The sequence below is a fragment of the Gadus morhua genome, chromosome 11 (genome assembly GCF_902167405.1).
Source record: "Gadus morhua chromosome 11, gadMor3.0, whole genome shotgun sequence".
Lineage (NCBI taxonomy): Eukaryota > Metazoa > Chordata > Actinopteri > Gadiformes > Gadidae > Gadus > Gadus morhua.
The window spans coordinates 29,047,146-29,061,699 of NC_044058.1; the positions used below are offsets into that span (position 1 = coordinate 29,047,146).

Sequence of the window (14,554 nt, forward strand, 5' to 3'; positions counted from 1 at the left end):
TTGGCTGCTGGGCATCAGGGGGGCGTTACTGCGCAGAAAGAGCCGGAGTTTCGACTACAGGACGCATGTTGGCGCTTCAAGACAGTATTTATAATATAATAACTAATATGATAAATGTAGCGACGGCATTTAAGTATCGGTCATATTAATGACTTATATTTTCCATTTAGTTTACTCGATAGTTGACAATACAAGGATTGAATTTGAGAACTTGTCATGGTCAAGTCAAGTTAACTTTATTTATAAGGCACATTTGATTCACAAGGCGGATTCAATGTGCTTCACAAAAACACGATAAAACATACAAAAACAACAAAAGATATTTAAAAACCAGATTTAAATTAATCATTAACGATTTTCAAAAATGCATGAACGACCTTTGAAGAAAATAAAGTTAAAATTGCATCATACTTAAGCAGAAAGCGGAGGTGAACATGAACGATTTAAATGAGTTAGTTAAATGGGTCAAAAATTAAAGACACACACAAACAAAGTCCTCCAGCGCTTAGACTTTATTAAGTCAACCATAGTGCTGCAACAAAAAGGACCAAACACCAACCTCAGTTCAGTCTTTGATTTCAACGTTTTCAGAATAAAATCCACATTCCAAAAAGGTCAAAAAATAAGAATTATTAAAACAACAAACAACAAATAGAAAAAAATATCCTTTGGATCATGTTGAATGGGTTGTTTATCCGTTTGCGATGACTTGCACTTTAATGAATGTGTCTATTGAGCCAGTCCCTCAGAGGCCCCAGGTTCATCTCCATCCACAGGACGTTCTTCTGCACGTTGTCAAGGGCAACCTGCGTGGCCCGGAGCTGTGAAGCCTGCTCCTCTATGGACTGGAAGAAGGACCGCATCTGGGGTCACAGGGAGACAGGCCGTCAGACAGACAGGCAGGCAGGGGGACAGTCAGACAGACAGAGAGTCAGACAGACAGACAGAGAGGCAGACAGGTACAGACAGACAGGCACAGACAGACAGACAGACAGACAGACAGACAGACAGACAGACAGACAGACAGACAGACAGACAGACAGACAGACAGACAGACAGACAGACATAGGATATCCATACAAGTACACATATATGTTCCTGAAGGGAAACCTCTGCACTAAAACAGTATATCTGTAGGCGTGTAAGCATGGTGAGACAACGTGGTAATTACATCCGAGAGTTCTTCTGCTGAGGAGAACCAGGCAGTGGTGCCCACCATTAGGCTCCTGATGCAGAATGAGCTCAGCTGGAACCTGCAGACCAGAGGAGATCAGAACCATTACTACTGTGGGGTGGCACGTCTCTAGGCCCCCTCTTAAACAACCTCTCATCAAAACACCTCCATGAGGCTCTTCATCCATTCATTCTGTCATTCGTGCAAATTAGAACATTCAAGTAAGTTTGTTTAAAACTTTCAAATGGATTTGCTGAAGTTATACTGACTTTTGAACCAGGAAGCCCCAGTTCTTCTTGAAGAAGGCCCAGGCCAGCTGCTGTCCGTGTGGGTTCCTTGCCACCAGATAGACCAGAGTGGACAAGTCCTGGTTGCGAATAACTTCCCCCTCCAGGGCCATCTCCAGAAGTCTTTAAAAATGCAATGTTGCATTAGTTTGATATCTAAAGTCATTACTTATTTAAGATGCGCTTTGCAACAGACAAAATAATAACTATGCAATAGAATGTAACTAAATAAAGAATATACTATTCCCAATCAAGCAGTACATCATTTACGCCACACGGTGGCGCCATAAGCTCCTGTTAAACGGAAGGGGAGAGCGTGCACCTGCTCAGCTTGTTCTTGTCTCTGCTGCTGCCCATGGCCGACAGGATCTTGTGTTTGTGCGTCTCCGACGGCGACGCGGTGTACGCGTGGAGGAGGAACTCCCAGCCTCGCTCATCCTGGGCCCCGACTGAATAAATGGTCTCCGTCAGGTCCGCGGGCAGGCTGGGGACCGCCAGGGGGAGACGGGCAGAGCACACACACACCATGTAAGAGCCAGGGCCTGTGTGGAGCTCGCTGCTAGGCTACGGTCAGCGCTATGCCCGGGAACAGTGCTCTGGACGTGAGCCCTCCAGCGCTAACGGTGTCGGATACGGATGAATATTTAAAGGGGACCTATTATGCTTTTTCGACTTTTATGACCTATAAACCTTGTTATAATGATTGATAGTCATGTTTAACCATACTAAAGTGTCAAATAATGACGTACATGCATTTCGACGTATTCCCTGCTGACAGTCTCGGGTGGCTGTGCAGAGCGCTAAACACTCGGACAACGTTTGCGATTCACTTGTTCACATTTCCGGGAAATCATCTACGTAGAGGCACTCCTGCCACGCCCCCATATGCCTGGTCAAATCTGCCCGCGCGCGCGCTTCAAGGAAGGTAACCAATCACAACGGAGTTGGGTTGGCAGGAGGGGGGCGAGGGGGCGGAGAAGGACGAAACCGAGCGTTGACAGAGAAGGCTGAAAGCGCCCAGATGAGAGGAAGAGTTTCCTGAAAATCTACATCGTTTTTTGTGTATGGTTAAACATGACTATCGATCATTATAACGTTTATAGGTCATAAAAATTGAAAAGCACAATAGGTCCCCTTTAAGCACCGCCACATTACAGACACGGCAGACCTGAGTTTTCCCTCGGAGTGGAGCCAGTCTGCGAATCTCTGATTGGCCTGCCGCAGACAGGGGGCGTGGCCCAGGTCGCAGGCCAGGGAGATGACCTCTGACCTGAGGTGGCGCTCGGTCACGGAGCCCTTGTCCTCCCACGTCTGCCGGTCGATGACGTCGCCGAAGAAGCGGAGGATGTACGTCTGAACGGGACGACACACACACACACGCCGTGTCTCAGACACGCAGGATGGAGGATTAAGTAGAGATGCTCCGATCAGCCTTTTTGGGCCCGATCGATTACCGATCACCAAAACCGTGATCTGCCGATTACCGATCACTGCCGATCACAGAATGGCAGGGGAATGGGAATCTTCCATATTTTTTATTGACAATCTGAATAGGTGCCAAGCACCAGTTTCTGTTCCAATAGACTCTTTATTCTTTCGCTTTGGATCCCCCATGACTGAAACATCAGAGGCTCCGCAGAATGTGACTGTCATAAATGGTACTGATATGTGCCTGTGTGCATACTGCTGTCATTACGGTACTGATATGTGCCTGCGTGCATACTGCTGTCATTACGGTACTGAAATGTGCATGTGTGCATACTGCTGTCATTACGGTACTGATATGTGCCTGCGTGCATACTGCTGTCATTACGGTACTGAAATGTGCCTTCGCGCATACTGAGCAATGCAAGTTGTCAGTTAACGATACTGAACGTGAAACTGCCTAGTAGGAGACATTGCTCTTCAATTAGTTTAGATTTTCTTATATTTTAAATAAAATGTAAAATCTAAGAAAAAATTAAGTTTTTTAATCGGCGCTTTTGGGGTTCTCCGATCTAACTGTTTTTAGCCAATATCGGCCGATCATGATCGGCATCCGATCTATTGGAGCATCTCTAACGATAAGCATCGGGTTGTCTAGGTCTCGTCCAGCGTTAACCGCTTACGCAACCCGGGTTCGGTGTCTACAGGGTACGGAGGAAACAGGGTTTCCGGTCTGCAGGTCGAGGGGCCGCGTGTGACCCTCGCCCGCCCTCACCCTGAGCTTCTGGGTGACGTCGTGCTCCGCCGTCTTCTCCAGCATTCTGTAATAGGCCCCCAGGAAGCCCAGGCCCTCCAGGAGCGGCACCGTGTGGGTCTCAGAGGGCAGGTAGCCGATCAGGTCCAGGGCTCGGCCCATGGACAGCTTCCCAGTCCTGCAGCCCGACAACACGGACGATTAATCCACTAAGGTTTGGATCACTTTAACATTTACATTGATGGCGTTTAGCAGACGCTTTTATCCAAAGCGACTTAGAATAAGTCCATTTGCCAGAAGAAAGAGATACAACAATATACCGCTGTCGGTACAGTAAGGATGTTCATAGAACCAAGGGGCCAAGCACTAACTATCACTAGGTTAACCCATTCCCCGTAAACAACAAAGACAGCTAGGATAAGATGCTACACAATGCTGAGTACTATTTTTAAGTGCAAGGACGTACAACGTACAACCAGTGCGTTTCAAATTAAAACACGGACACACTCCTTGAGCACAACCGATCAAGAGCCAGGCCCCAGGGATGCTCACACGATGAGCTGGAAGGCGTTGTGTATGAGGTGGGTTCTGTCGTGGTAGCTCAGAGCCGTGTGGTTCTCCCTCAGAAGCTGGGTCAGCTGGTCCCAGCCGCGGCCCTCGTAGTGGACCAGGTAGTACCCCGCCATGTCCGTGTTCACCTTCACCCAGCTCGCCTGGTCCCCCACGTCCACGCTGTCTGGAGGACAACGGCACAACAACAGTCAGTGGTCTAGAGGGAGGTGCCCGTCCCCAAAACGCATGACTAGCTCGTTAGCTTCAGCAACAGGTCTGCTAGCCCAGGGGAAGACTCCGGTTTGGGGTCGGCTTAGCTCAGGAGGTAGTGCAGTTGACTTGTAACCGATAGGTTGCTAGTTCGATTCCCAGCTCCTCCCTAGCTGAGTGTTGATGTCCCTGAGTTAGACACCCTAACTGCTCCTGACGAGCTGGCTGTCGCCTTGCATGGTTGACTCTGCCGTCGGTGGGTCAATGTGTGTAATAACTGATGCAAGTCTGCTAAATGCCCTAATTGTAATTGGGTGTGTGGGCAGGTAGCTGGGTAGGGAGGGAGACAGACAGGTCAGCCATCCAATAACTTCAATCAGGCCAAATGAAATGATGGGACAGACTTATTACCAAAAATCATGGAGCACAACCCATAGTTGAAATAAAACAACTGGACTCAGGAATCCAAAACACAAGGCTAGTAATATTATCTTATTGTACTGGTGGAGTGCATTAGGGTGAAGGTTAGTGTGTGTACCACAACAAATAGTACACACACACACACACACACACACACACATTGATGTGGCTCTGTAGGTGAGCTCACCTGCCTCTCACCTGTCTTTGTGACCATCAGGTGTCGATGCACCGTTCTGGACGAACTGGTCTTGAAGGTCAGAGGTATGTGCCAAAGGTACCTACAACATAATAACCAGAACCATTGAGTCAGGTCATGAACATGACCCATAATCCTTTCAATTCTAGTACAATTATTTTGTTTACCAAGCATTTGAGTTTGTCGTGCATATTCTTTCCATGGGCAAGGTAGTGTGTGTGTGTGTGTGTGTGTGTGTGTGTGTGTGTGTGTGTGTGTGTGTGTGTGTGTGTGTGTGCGCACGAGTGAGTGCGCACGTGCTTGTGTGTGTGTGTGTGTGCGTGCGTGCGTGCGTGCGTGCGTGGGTGTGTGTGTGTGTGTGTGTGTGTGTGTGTGTGTGCGTGCGTGCGTGTGTGCGGGCTCACCCCTGCTGCAGCGTGGCCCAGACAGGGTCCGATGGCAGGACGGCCTTCAGGAAGCGTTCCTGTTTGAGCAGGAGGCGGGAGCCCTCCCTAGTAACCGTTACCAGGGGCACCCCCTTCTGCAGGGTCCAGGTGTTCATCATGGCCGTCAGGTTCAAGTGCTCTCCTGCAAACAGGTACTGCAGCCACAACAGCCAATCACAGCTCGGTCTACCAAAGAGTTCCCCTGACCCGCTGGTCCCCTGTGGTGAACTAGGACTGCACTTTGGGATTAACTGCACTACAAGGAACCGGACATCACTAGCCTTGTATCCCTTGTTATTAATATCTACTCTGCGCACCCGCTCTTGTTATTTATTATATGTTTATTATATTATTATATATTATTATTATTATATGTCTTTGATATTATATTCATGCAATGTTTTTGTAGCCACTGCAATTCTGATCTGCTGCTGAGTCTGTTTGGAGGAAGGCGTCTGATCAATGCCTAAATGTAAGAACGTTGTATGAAATAGGGAGTGGAAACTGTCTGCTCTGAGGCATCAGGCCCGCCTGAAAAAAGTGATTACCGCGTTCTTCGAGGCTTGCCGGTCGTTGTAGCAGAATTTCCCTGAAGTGAAATCCTCTTCTGAGCAAGTCTGTGGAATTAATCAATTTTTACAATCAACCAGAGTATATCGCTCATGGGCTGCGTTTGATTGATGAGGAAGTCCCACATTATGGTATGGAAGGTGAGTTATGTGAGTGGTGTCTCTTGCATTAGCCAGGCTGTCCCACAGGTCCTGGTTCTGGGCGTTGCCATAGCTGAACTTGCGCAGGTATCGCACAATACCGCTCTGGAAGACCTCGTCGGTCAGGAAGTGTCTGAGCATGTGCAGAACGCACGCTCCCTAGCAGGGGAAAAATAATGTGACAAGCGTACAGAGAAGTAGAGAGCCACTTTGCTGAGAGAGAGAGAGAGCTTTTGCTACATTACTAAATGTTAACAGCATTTCATGAGTTGCTGTGTGTGCGCTCCGCCGCCATACCTTGTCATAGGAGACGGTGTCAAACATCTCCCTGATCTGGGTGGGGTTCTCCGCCGCGCTGGAGATGGGTCTGGACGAGTTGAGGGAGTCCCGGCCCACTGCCGCGAAGCAAACGTTGAGCAGATATTCCTCCTGTCAGGGGCAGAGGGCAAGGGAGTTAGCATCCTACCTGCTCCTCCTCCAGATCCTCCCTGAGGGAGGAGCTACAGGAGGGGCTCCTGTAGCTCCTCCCTCAGGGAGGAGCTAGAGGAGGAGCCTCTCCTGAAGCTCCTCCCTCAGGGAGGATCTAGAGGAGGAGCCCCTTCTGAAGCTCCTCCCTCAGGGAGGGCTGTATGCTGAGACCACGAGGAGAAGCCCTACCACGTGTAGCTCCGGGTAGGTGGCCTCCACGGCGATGTACTCCATGTATCGGGCGAAGCCCTCGTTCAGCCAGATGTCGTTCCACCAGACCATGGTCACCAGGTTCCCGAACCACTGAGGGGAGGACCTGACGTCAGTACCGCCCACTGACTGGTGGAACAGACCTTCTGAGCTTCTGTCTCTCCAGGTCAGACATTAGAACCGTTCAATGCGACGACATTTATATCATGTTTTCATTAGAGAAGAATGAGGTCAGATGAAGTCAACAGACGAGAAGATCATCTTGTGACGTCGGTACCTGGTGGGCCAGCTCGTGGGCTATCACCATGGTAACCCAGAGTTTGTCCTGGGCTGAGGAGGAGCGCGGGTCGTAGAGGAGGCTGGTCTCTCTGTACGTGGTCAGACCCCAGTTCTCCATCGCTCCCGACTCAAAGTCCGGGATGGCTATGAGATCTGAGGGAGACAAACAGAGTCCATCGCACTGTACTGGGATCCAGGACCTCACACTGTACTGGGCCACAGAACCCCACACTGTACTGGGATCCAGGACCTCACACTGTACTGGGCCACAGAACCCCACATTGTACTGGGATCCAGGACCTCACACTGTACTGGGCCACAGAACCCCACACTGTACTGGGATCCAGGACCTCACACTGTACTGGGCCACAGAACCCCACACTGTACTGGGATACAGGACCTCACACTGTACTGGGCCACAGAACCCCACACTGTACTGGGACTAGGGCTTTGACTTTTGCCCAAAAATCATATTCGAAGTTCGCTTGTTTATTAATATTAATATTCTAATATATTTGAATGTTTATTAATAATATTTTGACCATTAAATGCCTTCGGTAAGACCTGGATTGGGCTTCGCAAGGTTTGTTTACCGGCGTTGCTACTGTCTAATCAATACTTCATTCACTGCCTCTTCCGTGGTCATTACAATATTATGAATAGACTGCGTCGGGTTCTCCGACGTCTCTCCCTCTTGGCCTGCCCATAACAGGTTCCAATATTAAGGGCTGCCCAATATTCGTTCGAATTTAGATTTATTTTTTGATATTCGAATTATATTCGAATAACGACGTTCAGAGTCAAAGCCCTAACAGGGACCCAGGAACCATCCCACATTGTACTGGTCGCCAGGGGCCCAATAAACACCCACACTGTACTGGGACCCAGGAACCATCCCACATTGTACTGGTCGCCAGGGGCCCAATAAACACCCACACTGTGCTTGGCCCCAGGATTGGGCTAGCACCTGAAGTGTGTTTATGTGAGCCCCTTGAAAGCACTTTGGGTCGAAGCGCCTGCCTAACACGGCGTAACGTGATGCGTACCTTGCTTGGGGAGCGGGTAGTTAATGTTGAAATATTTCTCATAGAAGTCCAGCGTCTTGACGGCGACCTCCAGAGCGTAGTGGGTCTGGTGCAGCTTCTCTGGGGCCGCGTAGATGGACACCTGGGGAGGGTTGACTCTGTAATATAACGTATACACCAGACAGAACACCAACCAACACCTAGCATCATGAGCTCACCTAACATAACAACAACCATACCTAACATAACGACCATACCTAGCCTGACAACAACCAGACCAAAAGGTGAGTGAAAACACTAATATTGCAGTACCTTGACCCCAGAGGAGGTGGTCGCTGAGACGGATCTGAAGTCACAGATAACAAACGCCACGAGGTATGTGCTCATCTTCACGCTGGTGGCAAAGTGGTCTTCCATCAGGTCCTCATTCAGTCTGACCGTCTTCTCCTGTAATACGGGGAATACATTTTAAACTACACATTGGACACATTGAAGTCCTGCTAGAACCAGAAGGACTTATGGAACCAACACAAGACAATGTGTGGCGATGTGTCTAACATGCAATTCAAATGTCTTTCATCTATTCTTTTAAATCCTGTGAATTATATTGATTCTTTTAAATCCACGAGTTTAATTGTCTCTTTGAAATCCGTTTTTATTTTCTTGCGTGACATGTTTTGACGTGAAGCCCATTAAGTCTGCCTTTTGTATGAAATGTGCATTATAAATAAAGTTGACTTGACCGTGGCTCCACTCACTATGGGCATGTTGGACAGGGCGATGTGCTCAGGACTCCTCCGGATGGTGACGGTGTAGTTGGCTTTGAAGCTCGGCTCGTCGAAACAAGGGAAGGCCTTCCTGGCGCTGGTGGGCTCAAAATGTGTGGAAGCTAGGACCCTGGGGAGACAGACACAGCAGGAGAATAAATGGTGTCAACAAACAGTGGAGGATTTTTTTTAAAGTGCAGAAATATTTATTTTATATATATGACATCCATTAGAACTGGCCCGATCTGGACAGTGAGACGTCTTACTGGTACCGGTATGTGGTGTCCTGTGCTGTGTTCCAATATCCATACTATCCGTACTTACTATTCAAAGTTTAGTACGTAGGGCGCTCCAATTAAGATTGGGGGGAAAAGAAGTGTACTGAAAGGACCCGGATGGTGTACTCAAAACATTGAAACCGCTGAGCTAAGATGGCAGCCATGCCATCTTAGCTACGTAGCGGAAGAGGCGGAGCCAGGCTGAGCCAACGTCGGCCCATTTTCCACATAGCCTGCATTAATGGAGTCATTTTGTAGTTCCTATAGCTTTTTTGCTATTCTATAGCTGCTTGGCGCAAAGAGTTCACCGTTCAAAGCGGGATGTTTTTGGCGGGGGACGAGCCGCGGCGGCAGTCGTGATCGTAATTTCCGGTCCGTGCACCACGGACTATTCGATTTGGAACAACACTGACATCTGAAAATCTGCGCACTTAGTGAGTGTGGATAGTGTACTACGTTTAAGTGTACTCATGGAAGTATGGATATCGGAACACAGCACTGGTCTAAACGGGGGTCCGGTCCGGGTATAGGACCAGACCCCCATGTAGTCCGGTCTTCATGGGGGTCCGGTCCGGGTGGAGGACCAGACCCCCGTGTAGTCCGGTCTTCATGGGGGTCCGGTCCGGGTGGAGGACCAGACCCCCGTGTAGTCCGTTCTTTATGGAGGTCCGGTCCGGGTGGAGGACCAGACCCCCGTGTAGTCCGGTCTTCACGGGGGTCCGGTCCGGGTGGAGGACCCTCACCTGGTCTCTCCCGCCCCGGTCTTGTAGCTGCTCTTGTAGAAGCCGTAAAAGCCCTCTGTCAGCTCCGCCCCAAACTGCAGGTGGAGGAAGTAGGTGTGGCCGCTGCTGAGCACCCGGGGGGAGAACACCGCCACCTGCTCATGGCCCGGGTGGTGGAGGACCGGGAGAACCTGCAGAGACACCGCCAGCGTCAGCCCTGGTCCTAGCAATATGATGCTTTGTTCTGTTGGGTTATTCGACTTTTTCTCTCTTTCTCGTCTATTCTTTATTGTTGTATAAGCACTTTCTGATTTAATCGTCTGTAGAGCTATATAAATTAAACTTGCTTACTTTCATAAAGTTACTTTGCTGCTTGTTTATCACAATACACACCCAAACAGATCAGAGCTAGCCTAGCTAGGTGTGAGTTCTCATTGGACAGAGCTAGCCTAGCTAGGTGTGAGTTCTCATTGGACAAAGCTAGTCTAGCTAGGTGAGTTCTCCACTGGACAGAGCTAGCTTAGCTAGGTGTGAGTTCTCCACTGGCCAGAGCTATAGCTAGGTGTGAGTTTTCATTGGACAGAGCTATAGCTAGGTGTGAGTTCTCATTGGACGGAGCTATAGCTAGGTGTGAGTTCTCATTGGACAGAGCTATAACTAGGTGTGGGTTCTCATTGGACGGAGCTATAGCGAGGTGTGAGTTCTCATTGGACGGAGCTATAGCTAGGTGTGAGTTCTCATTGGACGGAGCTATAGCTAGGTGTGAGTTCTCATTGGACGTTAGCCTACCTGCTCAGACAGGGCGGCCATGCTGTGGTCCAGCAGCATTGCGTTGGAGATGTTCAGAGCCTTGCTGTGGAGCACCACCCAGTTGGTGTCGTTCTTCACCTCCACCTGGACCCTGACGGAGCCGCTCAGCCTCAGCTCCGTGAGGTTAGGGTGGAGTCGGAGCTCGTAGTGGACGGGGACAATGTAGCTGAGGTTAGGAAACACAAAGCAGAGGAGAACGATCTGAAATGACCCTCTGGGACGCGCCGACGTTCGTCTGCCGCTGCGTGGAGGTGCTGAACGAGGGCGGTGTACCTGGGAAGGCGCAGGTGGCTCCAGGGGAAGGCCGGGTCGGCGGCCCCCCCGTTAGAGGCCTCTCCCTGGGGGCCGATGGAGGAGGAGGCCTGGTGGGCCGACGAGGACCGGAACATGGCCGCCAGGAGGGTCAGCGTGAGGAGCGTCACCACGGACATGTTGGAGGACATGTCTGCTGCTATGTAACGGCTTATCAGGAGGATATGAGGAGGAACTGGGGACTGGGGTGCAGCGGTCTGAAGGTAGGGCCTTGCGGTTGGGGCCGGGGGGGGGGGGGGGGGGGGGGGGGGGGCACTGACACGCTGTCAGGACAGGTTCCTGGAGGAAATGCCCATGTTTAAGAAATGTAGAAACACCTTCAGTGAACCTGGAAGGAGACCAAGACAGAGCAGTGTAATTCATACAAGTCACAAAGTGTTTATTCGTACATCTCTGCAGTTAATAATGCATCTGCAATAAGTTGATGTTGTCATTTATCTAACGCAAGACTGTCACATGACGGAACGTGTCCATTCTACAAAAGGACTTATAGGCCTTGTAGGAAATGATCGCGAATACATCGACAGATACCACTACGATACCAGAAGTAATTCTAATTCACAATCACAAGGCAACAAGAAGTCTATGTGCAGCCGAGCCGTAAACAGAAGCACATGACGCAGACTGAACGGGACGGCGGATCTATTCCGGTCAGGACCAGCTGGAAATGGTTCAGAGGAGGACAGAGGAGGACAGAGGAGAGGCGAGCACTGACACCACTGCACCTTGCTCACATGTCCTTGCAGGCATATTAGTTTAATATGTGGAAGATGCGATAGAATCCCCCCCCTCCTCCCCTCCGCCCATGTCGGACAGCGAGCTGATAGGCCGACCTACCTGTAGTTTCTGTACCATGGAGTGAATAAACGCAATGAAGTGTTTCTTTATACTTTCGCGCATCCGGACTGCACGCTTGATAATGGTCGAAGTAGTTTCATTTTCTGTTTTGAGATCCCGCCCACCCGTTATTCAAAATCGGTTGCGTGCGCGTTCGTGTGTGTATCGCTGTGCGTGAATGTGTCAGAGGGAGTCGCTCACAGAAAGAGTGCGGTAGAGCTTACGTGCATGTGTATATGATTGGGTGTGTGCGTGTGATTGTTTGTGTGTGTGTGTGTGTGTGTGTGTGTGTGTGTGTGTGTGTGTGTGTGTGTGTGTGTGTGTGTGTGTGTGTGTGTGTGTGTGTGTGGTGTGTGTCTGTGTGCTTTTTGCTCTGTGTATTATGTGTGTATTTTTGTATATTGTGCTTGCATGTGTGGTGTGTTTGTATATGTGTGCCTGCATGTGTGTGTGTGTGTGTGTGTGTGTGTGTGTGTGTGTGTGTGTGTGTGTGTGTGTGTGTGTGTGTGTGTGTGTGTGTGTGTGTGTTAGTGGTAGTGTGTGTCGTGAGTATGTATGCTTGCATGTGTGTGTGTGTGTGTGTGTGTGTGTGGTAGTGTGTGTCGTGAGTATGTATGCTTGCGTGTGTGTGTGTGTGTGTGTGTGTGTGTGCATGTGTGTGTGTGTGTGTCTACAGTTGTCTATCTCAGGGGATTGATACGATCAGTGCCCTCACCTCGCTGGGATGGCAGGTGGGGTGTCTGTGGTTTCCAGTCCACCTGCAGCAGCAGCTCAGCTCCAAACTGTCCTTCATGTGTTTCCTGACGTCTCCAAAAGTACGACACAAACAGCAGGCGAACAAGAGAAGTCTTCCATGAGCCCCGCGTCGCAGGGCGTCTGTCTCTCCCGTCGGTCTCCTCCAGGGGGGGTGTGAGACACGTGATGGGAGGTGGAAATCTCCAGCCATCCGAAGCATCTGAACATCGTGCTAATCCCAGCCTCACCAGGGAGCTCCTCCCCCCGGGGGCGGGGGGGGGGGGGGGTTGTCATAAAATAACACACAGGACTAGTATCGCATTACACACAGCCTATTGTCACACCCTCCACAGACACACAACAGACACACAACAGAGACGACAACAGAGTCGACGCAGAGCTACAGCAGCAGAGGCATGGCGGAGAGAGCTGGCGGTCTGCTGTACCTCCCCATCATCAAGGCTGGTCTTCTCCCCATCATCTACCTGTGGGCAGGTAAGGCCGGTCTTCTCCTGTGGTCCTTCTCAGGGCTCCACCCCTAGGTTTGGTCTGGGGGGGGGGGGGGGGGGTAGGGTGAGGAGGGTGTTGTATATTTTTTGAGACCGTACCAGGGGACCTTATGACAGCCACAGTATGATACGTACGCAGCAGGGAGGTGTTCTTCTATTTGAACGGGTGTTGACGTGTGTGTGGTGGAAGGCTGGTCCAGTCAGCATGACTCGGGCCAGGGGAGGCTGCTTCAACCAGCCAGCAAGCACACATTAAACACAGGGATATTCAAAATGCTTAAGATCAGAGGATAATGGACACATGACGCGTACCCAGGGACCCCCCCCCACGTCTCTGACAGTGTGGGGGCTCCTGGTGTTAGTCTGATCCCTCTGGGTCTCCCCCCCCCCCGGGACGGGGTCTGCAGGGCGGGGCGGTGCTGAGGCGGACCCCCTGGCGTCGCTCGCCCCCCCGGTCCACCTGACGGGGGACCGACGGGGGTGGACCCTGCTGATGTGCGTGGTCCCTGACCCCGGCAGGGGTCACCTGGAGGTCAGCTGGAGGTCGTCCTCGTGGGAGGAGGAGGGCCCCCCCCACGGGGCCACCTCTCTGGTCCCGCTGGGCGCGGCCGGCCGCAGGGGGCCCGGCGAGCCCCGCGGCGGCGGCGGCGGCGGCGGCGGCGGCGGCGGCGGCGGCGGCGGCGGCGGGCGCTACCGGAGCGTCATCACGGTGATCACCGTGGCGACCGACAGCTGGCCGTCGTTCCGCTGCTCCGCGAGGCGACGACACGCCCACCACGTGATCCAGGACCCCAGACCCCCCCACCAGGGGACCAGGGACCCCAGACCCCCCCACCACGTGATCCAGAACCCCAGACCCCCCCACCAGGGGACCAGGGACCCCAGACCCCCCCACCACGGGACCAGGGACCCCAGACCCCCCCACCAGGGGACCAGGGACCCCAGACCCCCCCACCAGGGGACCAGGGACCCCCACCACGTGATCCAGGACCCCAGACCCCCCCAACAGGGGACCAGGGACCCCAGACCCCGCCACCACGGGACCAGGGACCCCAGACCCCCCCACCACGGGACCAGGGACCCCAGACCCCCCCACCAGGGGACCAGGGACCCCAGACCCCCCCACCAGGGGACCAGGGACCCCAGACCCCCCCACCACGGGACCAGGGACCCCAGACCCCCCCACCAGGGGACCAGGGACCCCCACCATGTGATCCAGGACCCCAGATCCCCCCACCAGGGGACCAGGGACCCCAGACCCCCCCACCATGGGACCAGGGACACCCGACCCCCCCACCACATGATCCAGGACCCCAGACCCCCCCACCAGGGGACCAGGGACCCCAGACCCCCCCACCACGGGACCAGGGACCCCAGACCCCCCCACCAGGGGACCAGGGACACCCACCAGTGGACCAGTAACCCCAGATCCCCCCGCCAGGGGACCAG

The 14,554-nt window shown here is 52.1% G+C and overlaps 1 protein-coding gene and 1 long non-coding RNA gene across 4 annotated transcripts in view; one reads left to right on the forward strand and one right to left on the reverse strand.

The window, feature by feature from the left end:
• Window positions 1–220: 220 nt before the first annotated feature.
• erap2 (endoplasmic reticulum aminopeptidase 2) lies at window positions 221–12,000 on the reverse strand. Of its 3 annotated transcripts, none has more exons than XM_030370829.1 (21): window positions 11,862–12,000; window positions 10,986–11,352; window positions 10,692–10,878; window positions 9,924–10,093; window positions 8,894–9,032; window positions 8,448–8,582; window positions 8,157–8,277; window positions 7,109–7,263; window positions 6,811–6,924; window positions 6,451–6,582; window positions 6,181–6,312; window positions 5,992–6,060; window positions 5,423–5,598; window positions 5,021–5,100; window positions 4,193–4,376; window positions 3,662–3,818; window positions 2,630–2,814; window positions 1,784–1,945; window positions 1,444–1,584; window positions 1,172–1,253; window positions 221–863 (listed from the first exon to the last, which is right to left on the reverse strand). In XM_030370829.1, the coding sequence occupies exons 2-21, from the start codon at window positions 11,153–11,155 to the stop codon at window positions 717–719; spliced, it is 2,838 nt and encodes a 945-aa protein (XP_030226689.1). In that variant the 5' UTR covers window positions 11,156–11,352; window positions 11,862–12,000; the 3' UTR covers window positions 221–716. The 3 variants fall into 3 exon arrangements, with proteins under 3 accessions (XP_030226689.1, XP_030226688.1, XP_030226690.1); XM_030370828.1 differs by having other exon boundaries at window positions 6,139–6,312; XM_030370830.1 differs by lacking the exons at window positions 221–863; window positions 1,172–1,253; window positions 1,444–1,584; window positions 1,784–1,945 and adding an exon at window positions 1,956–2,109 and having other exon boundaries at window positions 2,602–2,814; window positions 6,139–6,312.
• A 2,499-nt stretch (window positions 12,001–14,499) lies between these two features.
• Window positions 14,500–14,554, forward strand: part of LOC115554568 (uncharacterized) — a 3,806-nt gene continuing 3,751 nt past the window's right edge. Inside the window, exon 1 of the long non-coding RNA XR_003978616.1 lies at window positions 14,500–14,554. This exon is cut by the window's right edge and continues 152 nt beyond it. This is a non-coding gene — a long non-coding RNA (uncharacterized LOC115554568).